Source organism: Chiroxiphia lanceolata, chromosome 3, assembly GCF_009829145.1.
Source record: "Chiroxiphia lanceolata isolate bChiLan1 chromosome 3, bChiLan1.pri, whole genome shotgun sequence".
In the NCBI taxonomy this organism is placed as follows: Eukaryota; Metazoa; Chordata; class Aves; order Passeriformes; family Pipridae; genus Chiroxiphia; species Chiroxiphia lanceolata.
Window position 1 is genome coordinate 49213192 of NC_045639.1, and position 14252 is coordinate 49227443.

At 37.2% G+C, this 14252-nt stretch overlaps 1 protein-coding gene across 6 annotated transcripts in view; it reads left to right on the forward strand.

The window, feature by feature from the left end:
- Positions 1-14252, forward strand: part of GRM1 (glutamate metabotropic receptor 1) — a 187959-nt gene that overhangs the window by 33895 nt on the left and 139812 nt on the right. For all 6 annotated transcript variants that reach the window (XM_032683008.1, XM_032683009.1, XM_032683007.1 and 3 more), the window contains exon 3: positions 3352-3601. In XM_032683008.1, the coding sequence (XP_032538899.1) occupies positions 3352-3601 (250 nt within the window). The remainder of the gene's footprint in view (positions 1-3351; positions 3602-14252) is intronic.

The window sequence follows — 14252 nt, forward strand, 5'->3', positions numbered from 1 at the left end:
CTTTGACTTTTACTACACTACCTTATTGTTTTTATTAACATATTTAATGCATGGAATGCAATGAGTGAGAATAATTACCACTACATGGATCTCTCAGCAGCATCTTTAGATATGTGGATCCCTCCAAAGAAATGGCCTTATCTAGATTTTTACAGTGGTGAAGCAAAGCTTTCTTTGGCACTGAGAGAAAAGTGTTGAGAAAAGTGTTAAAAAAATCCTCTTGGTTAAATTGCAGCCATGACAGATTTAAAATTTACCCTTATGCTTCTGTACAGACTCTGCTTGAAGCATATAAGTAAAATATCTGTTTTTTTGAATAGGGTACAAGTTTAATAGAGTTTAAAAAAATTGTTAAAAATTCACAAGGTATTTGTGCTGCTCAAAGTATGTTACTGGCTTGCCTAGTTTTGGGTAGGAGTCAGAAAGAAAATCAATTGTTTGTAGTCTCACAATAATGAGTACTTTTACTTTTCATAGCTGATCCTGATAGCAAAGGGCAGTTGCAGATAAGCTTGGATCTTTTCTTCAATGGCTCTTTCAAAGGAAAAAGATCCTCAGCCTGGGGCCCTGTTGTAACTCTTCACTGACTACAATCATGCACAGATTTATTTCATTACGTTTCCTCTCTCAGCTCTTGCCTATGTGTGGATTGAAATGGGTATGCCCACCAAGCTGGTACAGATGGTTGTGTTCTTGGCTATTGCACAGAATTAATTGCTGTTTTCTATTCTATGTATGCCCTTACATTGTGCATACTCCAGTAGCTGAGTGCATTGAATAATGTATATAACATCTGTCACACATTTATTTTCTCCCTGATCCTTTCTCTTGGAGGGGAAAGATGTGCAGCATGTTGTCTTGCTCTGGGAGCAGAGCAAACAGGCTTTTAGAGGACGTCCTGGGTCAGCAAGTCTTGTCTCTGGCTGTTCAGACTTCTTACTTTACATTATGCTCTTGTGAACTGAGCAAGCTCCAGTCTAACATCAGAATTCTTTGTGCTCCTATTGAAAAGCTGTTATGCTACTTTCATGTAAGGATTAGAAAGCTTTCATTTTCAGCTGCAAATTTTCTGCCTTGTGTTTTGCCTATTTCATCTTATGTCTATGTTGTTATTGATCCTAATTAGCTTTTCTCCTAGACTCTCTAGCTCGCTTAACTGAATTTATAGACAACAATCGTCCTCTTACTGCATATTTTGGTAGGCTGTTGTACTGTTGGTACAGGTGTAACTATGTTTGAAACAATTGCTATTTCATCAAAATTAAAGCTGAGAAAAATCATTCAAAGCAGATTTCATTTCTTGAAATCATTAACTTGAACTACAGCAGAATTAGTGTTGTACTGATTCATGACAAAATCCCATCTTACCTTAATGTTTAGGAAAATTACTACATTGATTTTCTAATGTGCATTGCCTAAACATCTAATAAAATTCAGTTTAGTCCCCCATCTCACCTTAAGTGAGACTTTAAGAATAGTCCTACTGGTTTCAAATGACTTTGTGTTGAACAAAGCTCAACGTGAAATTGTGAAATATATCCTAATTTCCTTCCAAAGCATAAGGTGCTTGCTAATGGTAAGTCAGTGATGAGGTTGTCCTGCCTCATTCTGGGACCTGAGGCAAGTCATCAAAGCAGTATGGCTCAAACCATACTACTTTGAGCTAAATCTCTTGATGACTGCAGGTTATGACCTTTAAATACCTGGAAATGCCTCCATCTGTGTCCTTCTCAGCATATGACAATCCCTATACAAGGCCTCATTGTTTACTCCTATGCAGGGTTGTTGAATGGGACTGCTGAGCCCGCAGGGTGGGATGCTTGGTGGTGTGTTCCCACCAGGCACAGCTCTTCCTCTCTTCTCTCCTCCCCACAGTCGTGTAGATCCATGGCATTACTCCTGCTCTGGGGTTTGTCTGGCTCACAGAAAAAAAGCAGACTGACCTGATTGCTGAATCTGGTGTTGAGTCACACGCTATTCTGCTCTGTTTCAAATTTGTATGAAACTAGGGTGCTTGAATGCAAAGGGCTGGGGAACTTCAATTTTGTGTTTGACACCAGATCTAACAGGTTTGTCTGGAGTCTAGTATGACTATGACTGCCATAGTGTGTCTGATCTGCAGTAAATGATCCACGGGTCTGGAAAAATGCACTCATTTCTACTGGATTTATACAGAAATGCCTGAACTGTCTCATGCTAAATGTTCTTTCTGATGGTTATACCTTTTGAGAAGTTTTTTTTTAATTTATTTATTTTAATGTGTGTGTGTATGAAAGAATTTAGGCTGATTTAGAAGTCTTCCTCTTTGCCATTTGCTATTTCAAACTGTTGCTGCAAATGAGGAAGAGGGACCTTTTCAGTCACCCCTTGCTCAAAAAGCTCTGGGTCTAGAAGTGATCAGTGTATTTGATGTTACTCTCTCAATAAATTAAGGAAACATTTTGGATGTGGATAGCATCAAATTAGTGCTTCTATTTTTGAACCATTTCTTGTTACTGTTAATAGATATATTTTTTTGTAATCCATCTATTCCTTCCTCTTCCCTGATGGATGTTCATCATAAATCCTTTGCTCATGGTAGGCATAAAATATTCAAAGAAAACTTGAGGTTTCACCTGTCTCCATAGCTGAAGGCAGTTTGAGTTTTGTAAAGCTGTTGATTTGGCTTGCTAAGTGTATAAATAAAAGTGAATTTGAGAATCAGTTTTTATATTGTTTGGACCACACAGTTCAAATATTTCTATACCAGGAAGGGTTATTTCTGAAGTTGTTTCTGATTGAAGTCTCCTAAGAGAAACATCAAGCCTAAATATTAGCTGTCATGAACACCGGTTAGTCAAATTAGTATAAGTGGCTTTCAAGACGTTATCGGATACGTGTGTTTTAATTTGCATCCATCTTTCATTCACTTTTATGAACATGGACTGTGTGTAGTACAGAATGGCTTGGAACTGAATCCTTTTTTTCTCTTTATTATACTTGTTTTTCTGGACTAGCACAATTGTCATTTTTGCCACAGAAATGTTAATAAACCTTAATTCTCACTGTCTGATCTGTCTTTATCCTCTTTTCCACCTATCTATCCCTTGTTTGCCTTTAGTACCCATTGTTAAATCAATGTAAGGAAAGAAACTTGAAGTCTTCAGGTCGGTTAAGACCTACTGATACATGGATATCCTCTTCCACTGAACTCTGAGTATGTTCGCTTTGATGGGTCCCCTTTGCTCTTCTTTCTGCTAACGGTAGTTGATTTTTGGGGGGGAAAGCTATCCTTTTCCCACCACAGTTAAATGCGTTATATAATCTAAACTTTTTTTTTTTTTTTTTTTTTTTTTTTAAAAAAAACCCCAGGAAATTATGGGGAAAGTGGAATGGAAGCCTTCAAAGAGCTGGCTGCCCAAGAGGGTCTCTGCATTGCTCACTCTGACAAGATCTACAGCAACGCTGGGGAAAAGAGTTTTGATCGCCTGCTCCGCAAGCTGCGAGAAAGGTTACCCAAGGCCAGAGTGGTGGTTTGCTTCTGCGAGGGAATGACAGTGAGGGGCATCCTCGGTGCCATGAGGCGCCTGGGAGTGCTTGGGGAGTTCCTGCTAATTGGAAGGTAAGACTCTGAGTGGAATTTCTCTGCCTGTTCTCTCCCTCTTGCCCTGCAGGCAGGTGTTTGATTTCAGAACTGTGCAGCTTAGCTACCTGCAATTTCCATGTTTACTCGTCTAATGAATGAAAAGAAGTGGCAAGATGGCAGAGCAGATCTCACAAAAGGGGATATGACTGTGTATGGCAGCTTAATCAGAGGTGATACCTTTTGCAGAAGTAAATACTAATTACTAACTCCTTTATATGGATATATGACATTAGTGGTTTTGTGCTTTTACACACTCTAGAGGAATGTTTCATGGATAGAATTTAGAACAAAGTAGGGAGTGAAAGATTCTAGTTATAGAATGTGATCTGGAAGTGTGAAGTGACAAAATTTCATGTGTTTAACTAAAGATGTCTCTTGAAAATTTGAAATACCAAATTATTGAATGGTTTTGATTACTTGAACTTTTTTCCAGTCTTGTGATTACAATCTGGTATTCTCAGTAGCACGCTATTCTGATCTTTGCTGTTGAAAGCTGGGGCACTGATATTATGCAGACTTGTTTGGTTTTAAAACATCAAACTTGCTTATGTCTAAATGAAGATGTATGTGAGTAACAGTGCAGATGTGTTGGACAGACAAAAAGGGGTGTTTTTATTAAAACATGAATGATTGCTTTTTTCTACTAGAGTTTATCTTTACAGGTATTCACTGAAATATGGTAATTTTAGTTCTATCACATATAGTCTATCCACATTTCCATTTTTGTGATAGTTCTTATTTTGAGGCTTCTTTGACTTCCACCTTGATTTTTGCAATGTCTTTATGTCCTTTTTTCTGTCTTGATGAATCTTGTTCAAATGATGAGGACTGATATTTTGTCTTCTTTGTTAGATTGATAATGTCTGTTTTAATACTTCTATTTACTGTTTGATTCTTTCTTATTTATTATTTTAAAATTCCTTCAAGAAATGTTTAAATTAATTCCTTCAAGGCTTTTGATAGTTTTGTCCACACCTATTCAGCTTCTGCTGTCATCTTATCTCATCAGGCTTCTTTTTCTCCCTTTCTTTCCCAAAAGTCTTTGTGTCTGTCATTGTCATGACTAGAATCCTCTCCTTTTGCTCTGTGCTATAATATTGGTCTCCCCCTGATTGCATTGCTCCTCAAACCCCACAGTTATGATTTCTATGCCAGATAGCTATTCTGGTCCAAGTAATAGTCTGAAAACAACCAGTCACTCTTAAATTTTTTTTTTGTTGCAGTCTTTGTTTGCAATCTATTTGGAGCAGAGGCTGTACCTCTAGAAGGTTGTGAAGATAAGATGTAGAACATCTGGAGAACCCTTAGCATTAAAATGAAACCAAGAGGAAGGTGATATTGAAAATGATAATATGTCCTAGATTGTGTACGTGTGGTTCACAGGCATCATTCAGTTTGCATCAACTGAAATGAATAATGGAACGCTTCACTACTGGCGTGTTTCAACTATGGTTTTTCAGTTAATAGAATAAACTGACTATAATAAAATCAGTCTGGGTGACAGCATCTCTGGTCTTTTAGTAAATTCCCTGAAGCATTAGGTAATGCTACGCTTTCTTCATGTATTATCACTGTAATGGTGTCCCATTGTTCACCTGATTTTGATGTTCTTTCTTGATGCTGTCCATGTAGAGAGCCAACAAAGGAATTAAGCCTCCTATACTGAGCACCAAACCTAGGTACTTTGGTAGTACAAACCTTAGTTTCCTATTAGATCACTTACTTGATCCCCTACTCCTTGGATGTGTGGAACATTTCAGCTTGAAATTTTGATGATAAGCCTTTACCAAACATTATGGTACTCTATGTAGTTCAGTTTTTTGTCTTAGAATTTGTCTAACAGTGTTGCTCTTAGCTTTTTGTCAGGAACACTCACCTATTAAATACTAATAATGGAATTCTTTTGGGAATCACAAAGTATTTTTCAGGTAGATTTTCACATACCCTTCTTTCATGATGGCAATTGAGTCCATTTTAGGGCTGGGTGGATTGTGCCAAATGTAAAATAAGCCAGTTATTGCTTTGCACGGTCTGGATTGTGCCCATTAGCCTGCTGAAATGGTATTATAGGGCTTGCACGTTTTTTGTGTCTGCAGACCTAAAAGACATTTTCTTTGAATTGTCCTAATTAGGTGATTTTTTAAAAACGGTAAATCTAACTTGGAACAAGTAAGTTGCAGCAAAACTGCAGTGCTATGAATTTGGTCATCTGTATACAAACAAGAACTAAGGCACACATTCACATTACTCTGACGCGCTGTTTAGTCTTTTTTATTCAAGTACCCAGCTAAGCAAAAAATTAAAAGCCTTTTAAGAACATTCTTTTAATTGAGGGAAGTGGGAGTGAACGCAAAATCAAGATTTTTTGCAATAGTGAGCTAAATAAAGCCTTTAATTTACTCACAGGTTTATTATCAGCCACATTTTGTCAACCTCATCCTCTGCTCTGACTCACTATAAAGAGGAATCCTTTGCAAAGAAACACCTGGGTGAATAACTCTCTTCCTGCTACATCCTCAATATTGCTGTTGATCAAAGCAGACAGGAACAGCTTAGCTTAACTAAATTCAAGGTATCAGAAAGAGAGCTGGAAAATAAATTTGACTTCAGTTTAATCTGAATTTCAGTCTTCTGTGTTAGTGAGAAAAAGGGAATTTCCCTTTCTGAATCTGGAGGGAAGCAGGAATTAGGACAGAACAATAAAATAGGTTACAAACTGGCTTGAGGTAGAATGGCAGATGTTCTGAAATTGATATAGTGTTCAAATGTAATGAAGAATTCAGTAAAAAAAATTATTAAACTATGATATCTATAAATCTATATGATAACTATAAATCTTAAAAGTGACTGACAATGAAAGGGAAAGAAAGAAAGAAAAAATTGATCATGGTTTTTTGTATTATTATACTTATTAGAATAGTATTGGAGTAAGCTATGATGATCAATACGGCCGAGGCTGAGATGTTGTTTCAGGGAGTCCTTGTATCTTTTCTTCGGGGCTCCTCTCTTGCGGCAGCCGGTGGCAAGTTCACCATAAAGCAAGATCTTAGGGAGGCAGTGGTCCTTCATCCTGGAGACGTGCCCTACCCAGCACAGCTGTGTTCTCAGCAACATGGCCTCAATACTTGTGACTGCTGCTTGTTCTAGAACAGATGTATTGGTCACAAAATCTGACCAGTGGATGTTTAGGACTGTACAGAGGCAGCGTTGATGGAAGCGTTCTAAGAGACACAGGTGGTGGCGGTAGATGACCCATGATTCGGAACCATATAAGAGAGTAGACAGCACAATGGCTCTGTAAACACTGATCTTGGTACTTTTCTTCAAGTGTTTATTACACCAGACTCTTTTAGGGAGTTTTCCGAAAGCTCTATATGCCTTTGCTAACCTGTTGTCTATCTCCCCGTCAATCTTACCATCTGAGGAGATGAGGCTACCTAGGTAATTAAACTGCTGGACTGATTTGAGCTCTGATTGGCCAGTGGTGATATGGGAGCCCTGAAGAAAAGATACAAGGACTTCCTGAAACAACATCTCAGCCTCGGTCATATTGATCAACATAACTGGTCTGCTCTGGCCTCAAATTAGGAGGCCTGGAGACACACCGTCTGTAACGCAGCTGTCTCCTTCGAGAACACACGCAGGATCACTCTCGAGGAGAAAAGACAAAGCAGAAAGAACCGTGCCTTGCTGAATATACCACCTAAGGAGCCTTTCTGCTGTGCCTTTTGCAATCGGATATGTCTGTCTCGTATTGACCTCATTAGCCACCAACATGCTTGTAACGAATGTGGATAGAGCCTTCCTAAATCTTCGTTCGCAAAGCCTAGCCATGATTGGAGTAAGCAAAGGCAAAAATTATGCTAAGAAAATTAACTGTACTCTTAAGGGAGTTCAGGTGATAGCTCTTTTAGCAAAAACTGGTTTTGATGTGAAGAGATTATGTAGGAAGACGCTCAACATCATGTTTCTAATCATGTTTATGCAGGCCATTGGGTTTTATATATATAAGCAACAACTAGGTTTTGTGAGAATCTTGCAAGATGGATGAATTTCCTATATATCCTCTGGGATGGTGCATCAAGACAAGGCATGTAACTGACTTTTCAGCATCTGTGTGGGTAATGCAAAGCAAATGAAAAACATTTGAAGAGGTACTCAGATTATTGGAGAAGAGAATTTTTTAGATAAATAGTTGGAATGAAAATGCTTTTTCACAATTTGATTCCTTAAAGTCCTCCAAACAATGGTGTGTGTAAAAGTATGAGTAACTTTAGGAAGGAAGGGATATATTAGTGCATATGCTGTTTTTCAATCTAACACTTTGTAATGGACTATGTATAGCTTCACTTCCGTAGGTTTTCTGAGCTTTATGATGTTTTGTGATCTCCATTAATATTGCTAATGGACTGCTGTAGAACTATGAATTGTAAGTGTTGGTAGGGTGACCTTTCTTGAAAGTTTGAATGCTTGGCAGTGAAAATATGGTTGGATTCTCTGCTGTCAACCCAGTGCTTTATGGAGGGCAAGTCAGTCCTTTTCATATATCTAATAAAACCCATTTAGCATAGGATGACAGAGCTTTCAGGATGCATAGTGTAATGAGATTTTCCTGACTGCCTTCACTTCAAAAGCCAATATTAATAATGGTGGGTTTGGCATTTAACTTCACACTTTCTGAAATATTGACAAGGCATTTCCAATGTAAGCTGTTTGGTCCTATTATCTGACATTGCTGGATAGGCAGAACTTGATTGCATCCAAGTGTAAGAGTAAACAACTTGGCGAGTTGACAGAGAAACGTACCCTGATGTAGTCAATCCCAGGGAAACAGGGTGTGTGGGAGGATTTTGGCAGGTGCCTAGGGCAGTTATCACCTTCCAAATCCTGGGATTTTATGCATGTACAGACATGCAATCCCATTTAATTGGTACAACACTTGACAGAAGAGTACCTTGCCTATCTGAATCAGATCCATCAGACTCTAACGCTGAGACTATTAAACCTTTGTTCAGCTCCATCATGGCAGAGAAAGGAAGGCCTCACCATCTGAGGACACCATGGTTAAGGCAGGGACCCAAACCGTATTTACACTGATGACCTCACTTGTCAAAAAGAAAAACTGGTAGCAGAAATTGACAGGTCCATAACATCCTTTTGTAATGGAGCAGGAAGAGTCTAGTCAGGAAGCTGGTACTTCAGCAAGGAAGCAGAAGGAGGAGGTGACAGAAGTTTCTCACAATTCAAGTCTATTTTAATTGGCAATAAATTGCCTTAATTTGCCCCAAACTGAGCCTCTTTTGCCTGTGATGGTATCTATTAAGCAATCTCCCTATCTTTATTTTAATCTGTGAGATTTTTCACCCAATTTTCTACCTTTCTTCTTTTGAGTGAGGTAGCTGGCAAGTGGATGGTTGAATATTTGGCTGCTGACCAAGTCTACCCACCACAGATGACACAGGTTGCACTGTCAAAAGCATGATATTCTGTATTTCTCTTTCTCTGTCCTTCAGTTTTGATATCACAAATAAAATAAATAGGAGTATCACAAATAGCGCATCCCATATGTGTCTAAGAAGACTACCTGCCTCTTCCTCCCAGAATAGTCCCTAGTGCCAGTGGCTCATGCATTACCTGCAAAATGATAGAGAATATTGTACTGTTATTCTATGATGTTCTTCATAAACAAGAAGGATATCCATCAAAGGATACTACTGTTTTTTTAAGTTAGACTGGCTGAAAGGAAGATGCTCTACTCTGTTCTCCAACGCACAATGTCTTAGTCGTGTTTAACTCTACTTACAAAAAATTATTATTAGCTATTTTTAAGTATGTTAGAGATACAAAGAAATCAGTAAGAACCAACAGTATATTGTCAATGGGGAAAAAACACTGCCTTGTGCTAGCCTATATTATCTAGGATAGGTTTGGGCCTTGTAACACTGAAAAGAAACAGTAGATATGACATAGTGTTGCTCATGACAGTGTTTTATGCCAACTGGCTGTGAATGGAAATGTGGTATTGGGAAAACTGGTAGTAATCCAGTATTGCCAAATGTATACAACAGCATCTAAACCACTAGCATGCTATGTGTGGTTTTTCTGAGAGGGCAGAATCAGTGGTAAAACTCAATGACTCAAAAGTCCAAAGTAAAGATGAAAATACAATTGACATACTGGAAAAAAAGAGGAAGACAGTAATTTAAGAACCAAAGGTTTACTTCACAAGCATTTTGCAGCAGGAAGAAGACTGTTTTATCTTTCTGGTACCTCCATAGCCAAAGATGGTTAGAATGACTATTACTCATGAGTCTGTTGTTGTTGACACTCCAAGTTAGTGGAAGACTGTTTAAATATGTGTTCAGAAGTAGTCAGAGGTTTAGCTCTGTCTGGATTCAAATTGCATTCATAAAATATCAATGTTCAAATACTTTCGAAGTCTAACTGAAGTTGGCATTTAAGCAAAGTATTGTCAATTTAAATAGTCCCTCGTGGCAACATCCGACCATTTCTTGAACAGTATCAAGGCTGGTTATAGGACCCACTGCTAATTTTGAAGTCTGAAACCTCAGAACATGTCCATAAAAATTTTTATATCTTATTCATTCAAAGTTCTGTTTGTAGTTGCAATCTAACACCTGTTTACCATGATTAGAATTTATAGTCAGTGTGGATGAAAACAGCATTACATAATGCAAGAAGACTCTGAACGAGCCCATTTTGTCTACCCTCTAACCTAAAATAATATCAGTCCATGCTAAAGTAGGATTGCCTGTCAAGTGTCAATTAAATAGACATATATTTGAGTAGAACTGCATTTTATTTGACTTTCTCTGTAGTTTGCATTTAGAGCTCATCAATAACCATTGGTTGCTTGTTGACAAGGGATGATGAATTAGACATAAGATCTGGGATTTTAGAGAGGATTTCCATGCTTATCTTAATAACAGAAACAATGTTCACTTACACAAAGACAAAATATGAGAAGGGTACCTGGGTTTTTATGGTAAAGTGGGATTTATGTAATCCAGTGGGCAATTTTTTAAATGCGGTGGTTTTTTTTTCTTTTCCCTTCTTGCTTTTATGTGACATGAATTAAACTAGCTTTTGCACATAATCAAATCTCTCTTTCATATTGGCATTCAGAATTAGCTTTAAAAACATGTATTAAAACCCATGTAAATTCCTGCCCCAGATTGTCCAAGAAAGACATGAAATATTAAGTCTCCAATAGCTTGAAGATATAGGAAAAAGCTCAAACTCTTCATCACAGTCTTTCTGGGTTGACTTTTTCATATGATCTTTACGATTTATGTATGCAAAGACTTCCTGAAAGAATCGATTTTATAGGGATTTAAGGCAGATGTGAAATGATGTTTAAATTGTACTTCAGTGCTTGCAGACTATCTGTGGTAAGAAATAATTAACGGAATACAATATCTAGATAAAATGCAGCTTTGGGTGTTTTTTGGTCTTAGACAATGGTCAAAAGTCACCGTGATTTCTATACAGGAGTTTGAGAGAAAAACAATATCCAGACTATTGTTTGGAACACTAGTTGTCATGTATTACAAAAAATAAATACAACAATTTACCAAAACAAAAATACATGCATAAGACTAAAATGGAAGCAGCATTGATTACTAAAATACAGACATGTACGCTAAGATATTTTAATAAATACTTACTCAATTTTTAAAGTGATATGAAAGGCTGATAGTTTAACAAACAGGATATGTGAAAACATGTTTTGAGGCAATGTGTGCTTTTTAATGGTAGTCATTAATATACCTTTTTCATAAACGATTGCATTGAGAGGAGAAAAGGGACTGGGATTTTCTTGTTTCTGAATGTGTAGTGGAATTGATCATAAAAGCAAATGAATGCTGCCTCATTTGCTTAAGTCACCGGAATAGTGAGGAATAGAGGAAACAAAAGCATACAACCTTGAACTGCTTTATGAAATGTGATGTTTGAATTTCATGATGGGAAAACTTGTGGGGACAAAACCATCATGTTTCTAGATTTCTGGTTAAAACTTCTGTGAGTTTATGGCTGAGTTTAAGACTGTTTATGTTTCTTACATAGCAAAAGAAAACTAAGACTTGGTGCAGTGTTTTCAAATTGTCTTGGCAGGGAGAGTTATCTAAGCTAGTAATGTTCAAGAGAATGCAAGGAAGGAACAACCTTGACAGAATTAATTTACCTTTAAATTTCCTGCAGTCTTCCAACACTGAAAAAGTGCAACAGTTCAATATCTGCTTGTTGTCTATGAACTAATATTGATGTTAGAATGATTGAGTTATTACGTAGTGCTATGTGTTGCTGATGGATTATTTCTTAGGCAGTACATGTTTTATTGTACCACTGCAGAAAACAGGAGCTGGATGGCTGCTGCTCACCTGGAAGGATATGCTGTACTTTTATGTGAATGCATCATATTGAATGATGCTACTTCAGAGGTCTTTGGATAATTTATGCAGGGCCAGGCTTTTTCAGGTATGTCTCTGTGAGACCTTAATACTGTGAGCTTTGTAATTTCTAGAGTTTACTTCTGTGCTTTTTAGTGCTCAAATAGAAATGAAACTTAAAGAAGTTTTAGTAAAAATGTGAGCAAACCCCTTCCCCAAAATATAAAGCTCCATATTTTTTTGTCAGGTTTAATTAATTCTAAGCAGCAAATTGATTACTTTTTTCAAGAAAAACAGACATTGAAGATGAATCTTTCCTATAATATTTCATTCTTTCTTATTTAAGAGTAATTAATTTCATGTTTCCTGCCAAGTCTTGGTATAAAAATAGTTTCTCCTCTGCCAGCATAGGAATGTATACCATCACTTCTAGTAACAGGTCCACTCTTTGGATCACTAGAAAAATGCTTATATTAGGGGTAACTTATTGACTGAAGGTAATGAGAATTGCCTGAGCTGTGCTCATGCAAACAACACTTATTTTGACAGGGAAATGCACATCAAGGAAAAAATAATTTAGGCTGCAATTTAAACATCTTTCTACTTCATCCTGGAAAATAGTAACTGAAATATTTAGAGCTCCTGCAAATAATCAGCTGGCTGCATTTTCAGTGCAAAAATTTACTGCTTGTTTAAGCCTTTGGCTCATTGACCAGAGAAGATAAAATAAAGAGTAGAGTAAGATGTTGTGGGGAAAAACCATATATATTTCCATATACTACCTGTTTTTCATTATTTTTTTTCTTTCCTTTCAAGAATGCCCTTAACCTAATGGAGAACCCCTGGTACCTTTCCAAGGCTGGAAAATGTGCACAACTTTCAGCAATCTGAGGAGCTGAATTCAGCTGACAGGAGGCTAGCCCTGAAGTGTCTGTATGAACATGCAATGTGGAAATTTTTGGTCATAGAAATGTTGTAATCAGGCAGTTAAATACATAATGTCTCATAAGCTGAAATTAAACTGGAATCAAGGCAATTGGCCCATGTTGGTAGGTCCTTAGTCAGTTGCTTTTCTCCTGAAGTTTTCAGCCAAGACAAATCCTTTTGATTTCTGAGGCATAGTAGTGCTTTAGGACCCGCAGATGTCAAGAACTCATTTCACAAAGTCAAAGCTGGCTCTTTCATGTTTCACTATTGCCTCTTCAGCACTACCAGTTTGTTTTGATGTAGGACTGAAAGACTGTGGATCTGGCCAGCTCTTGACCACATTTCACTTCAGTCATTACTATCTGCATCTCAGTTCAGTTATTTGTACCTCAGAGAGGGAGAATCAAAGAGAATTTTGTTTCAAAGCCTTGCAAATTCACTGCTGCCTGATAACTGAACTGGCACTTATTTTAACTGACTTTAAACCATATGCATTATTCACCATGAGCTATTTGTGGGTAAGCTTTGGTATCTAGGGCTCATACAGTTATTTTCCATGCTGGTGATTTGGCTGTACTTATTCATTCTGTGGAGAATAAGTTCAAGTTTTTTTCCTCTTGGATTTCCTTTAGGAAAAGACAAGGGATGCATTACAGGTTAGAGCTAGAAAGAAAAATATACTACTGTTGTTTAGTTTAGAAGAAATGGAATGTTATTTTTTCTGCTTTACAAAATAAAACTCAATTATTTGGTTTCCATCCCAAGAAGACCTTACTTAGAAGAAGCTGAATATCAGGTCTTCTATGTTAACATAGGAATTAGGAAAACTGCATAATAGGTCAGATTTAAGCACTTCTCTATGGAGAAATGACAACATGAATGTGACTTCAGTCGTGGTTTCTGCCGATTTCTGACAGGTGGTTGAATGACTGTGAGTTGCTATTTCTAACAGAAAATCTATAAATTTACTCTACTCTTTGTCTAGTGCATCTCTGAGTATACAATCTTAGCTCCTTCCTTATTGTTATATATTACTTGTATTCTTCTGTTGTTTCTCGCATGCTGCATTTTGTTCCTTGCATCTTCATCTATCCCTTCTTGGTCTTTCAAGAGTTTCAAATTTCTTGCCAATTATAACATACTGAACTCTTCAGCACCTGGTATTTGTTGTAGTAAAAAGTCTGTACTATTGGCATAATTTCCTTTCTGTGAAGTCATGAGGAGTTTTAGCATTTTGTTAATCAGAAATGGAGATAAGCAAAGCTTGTTCTTGAAAATCCTACTCATAT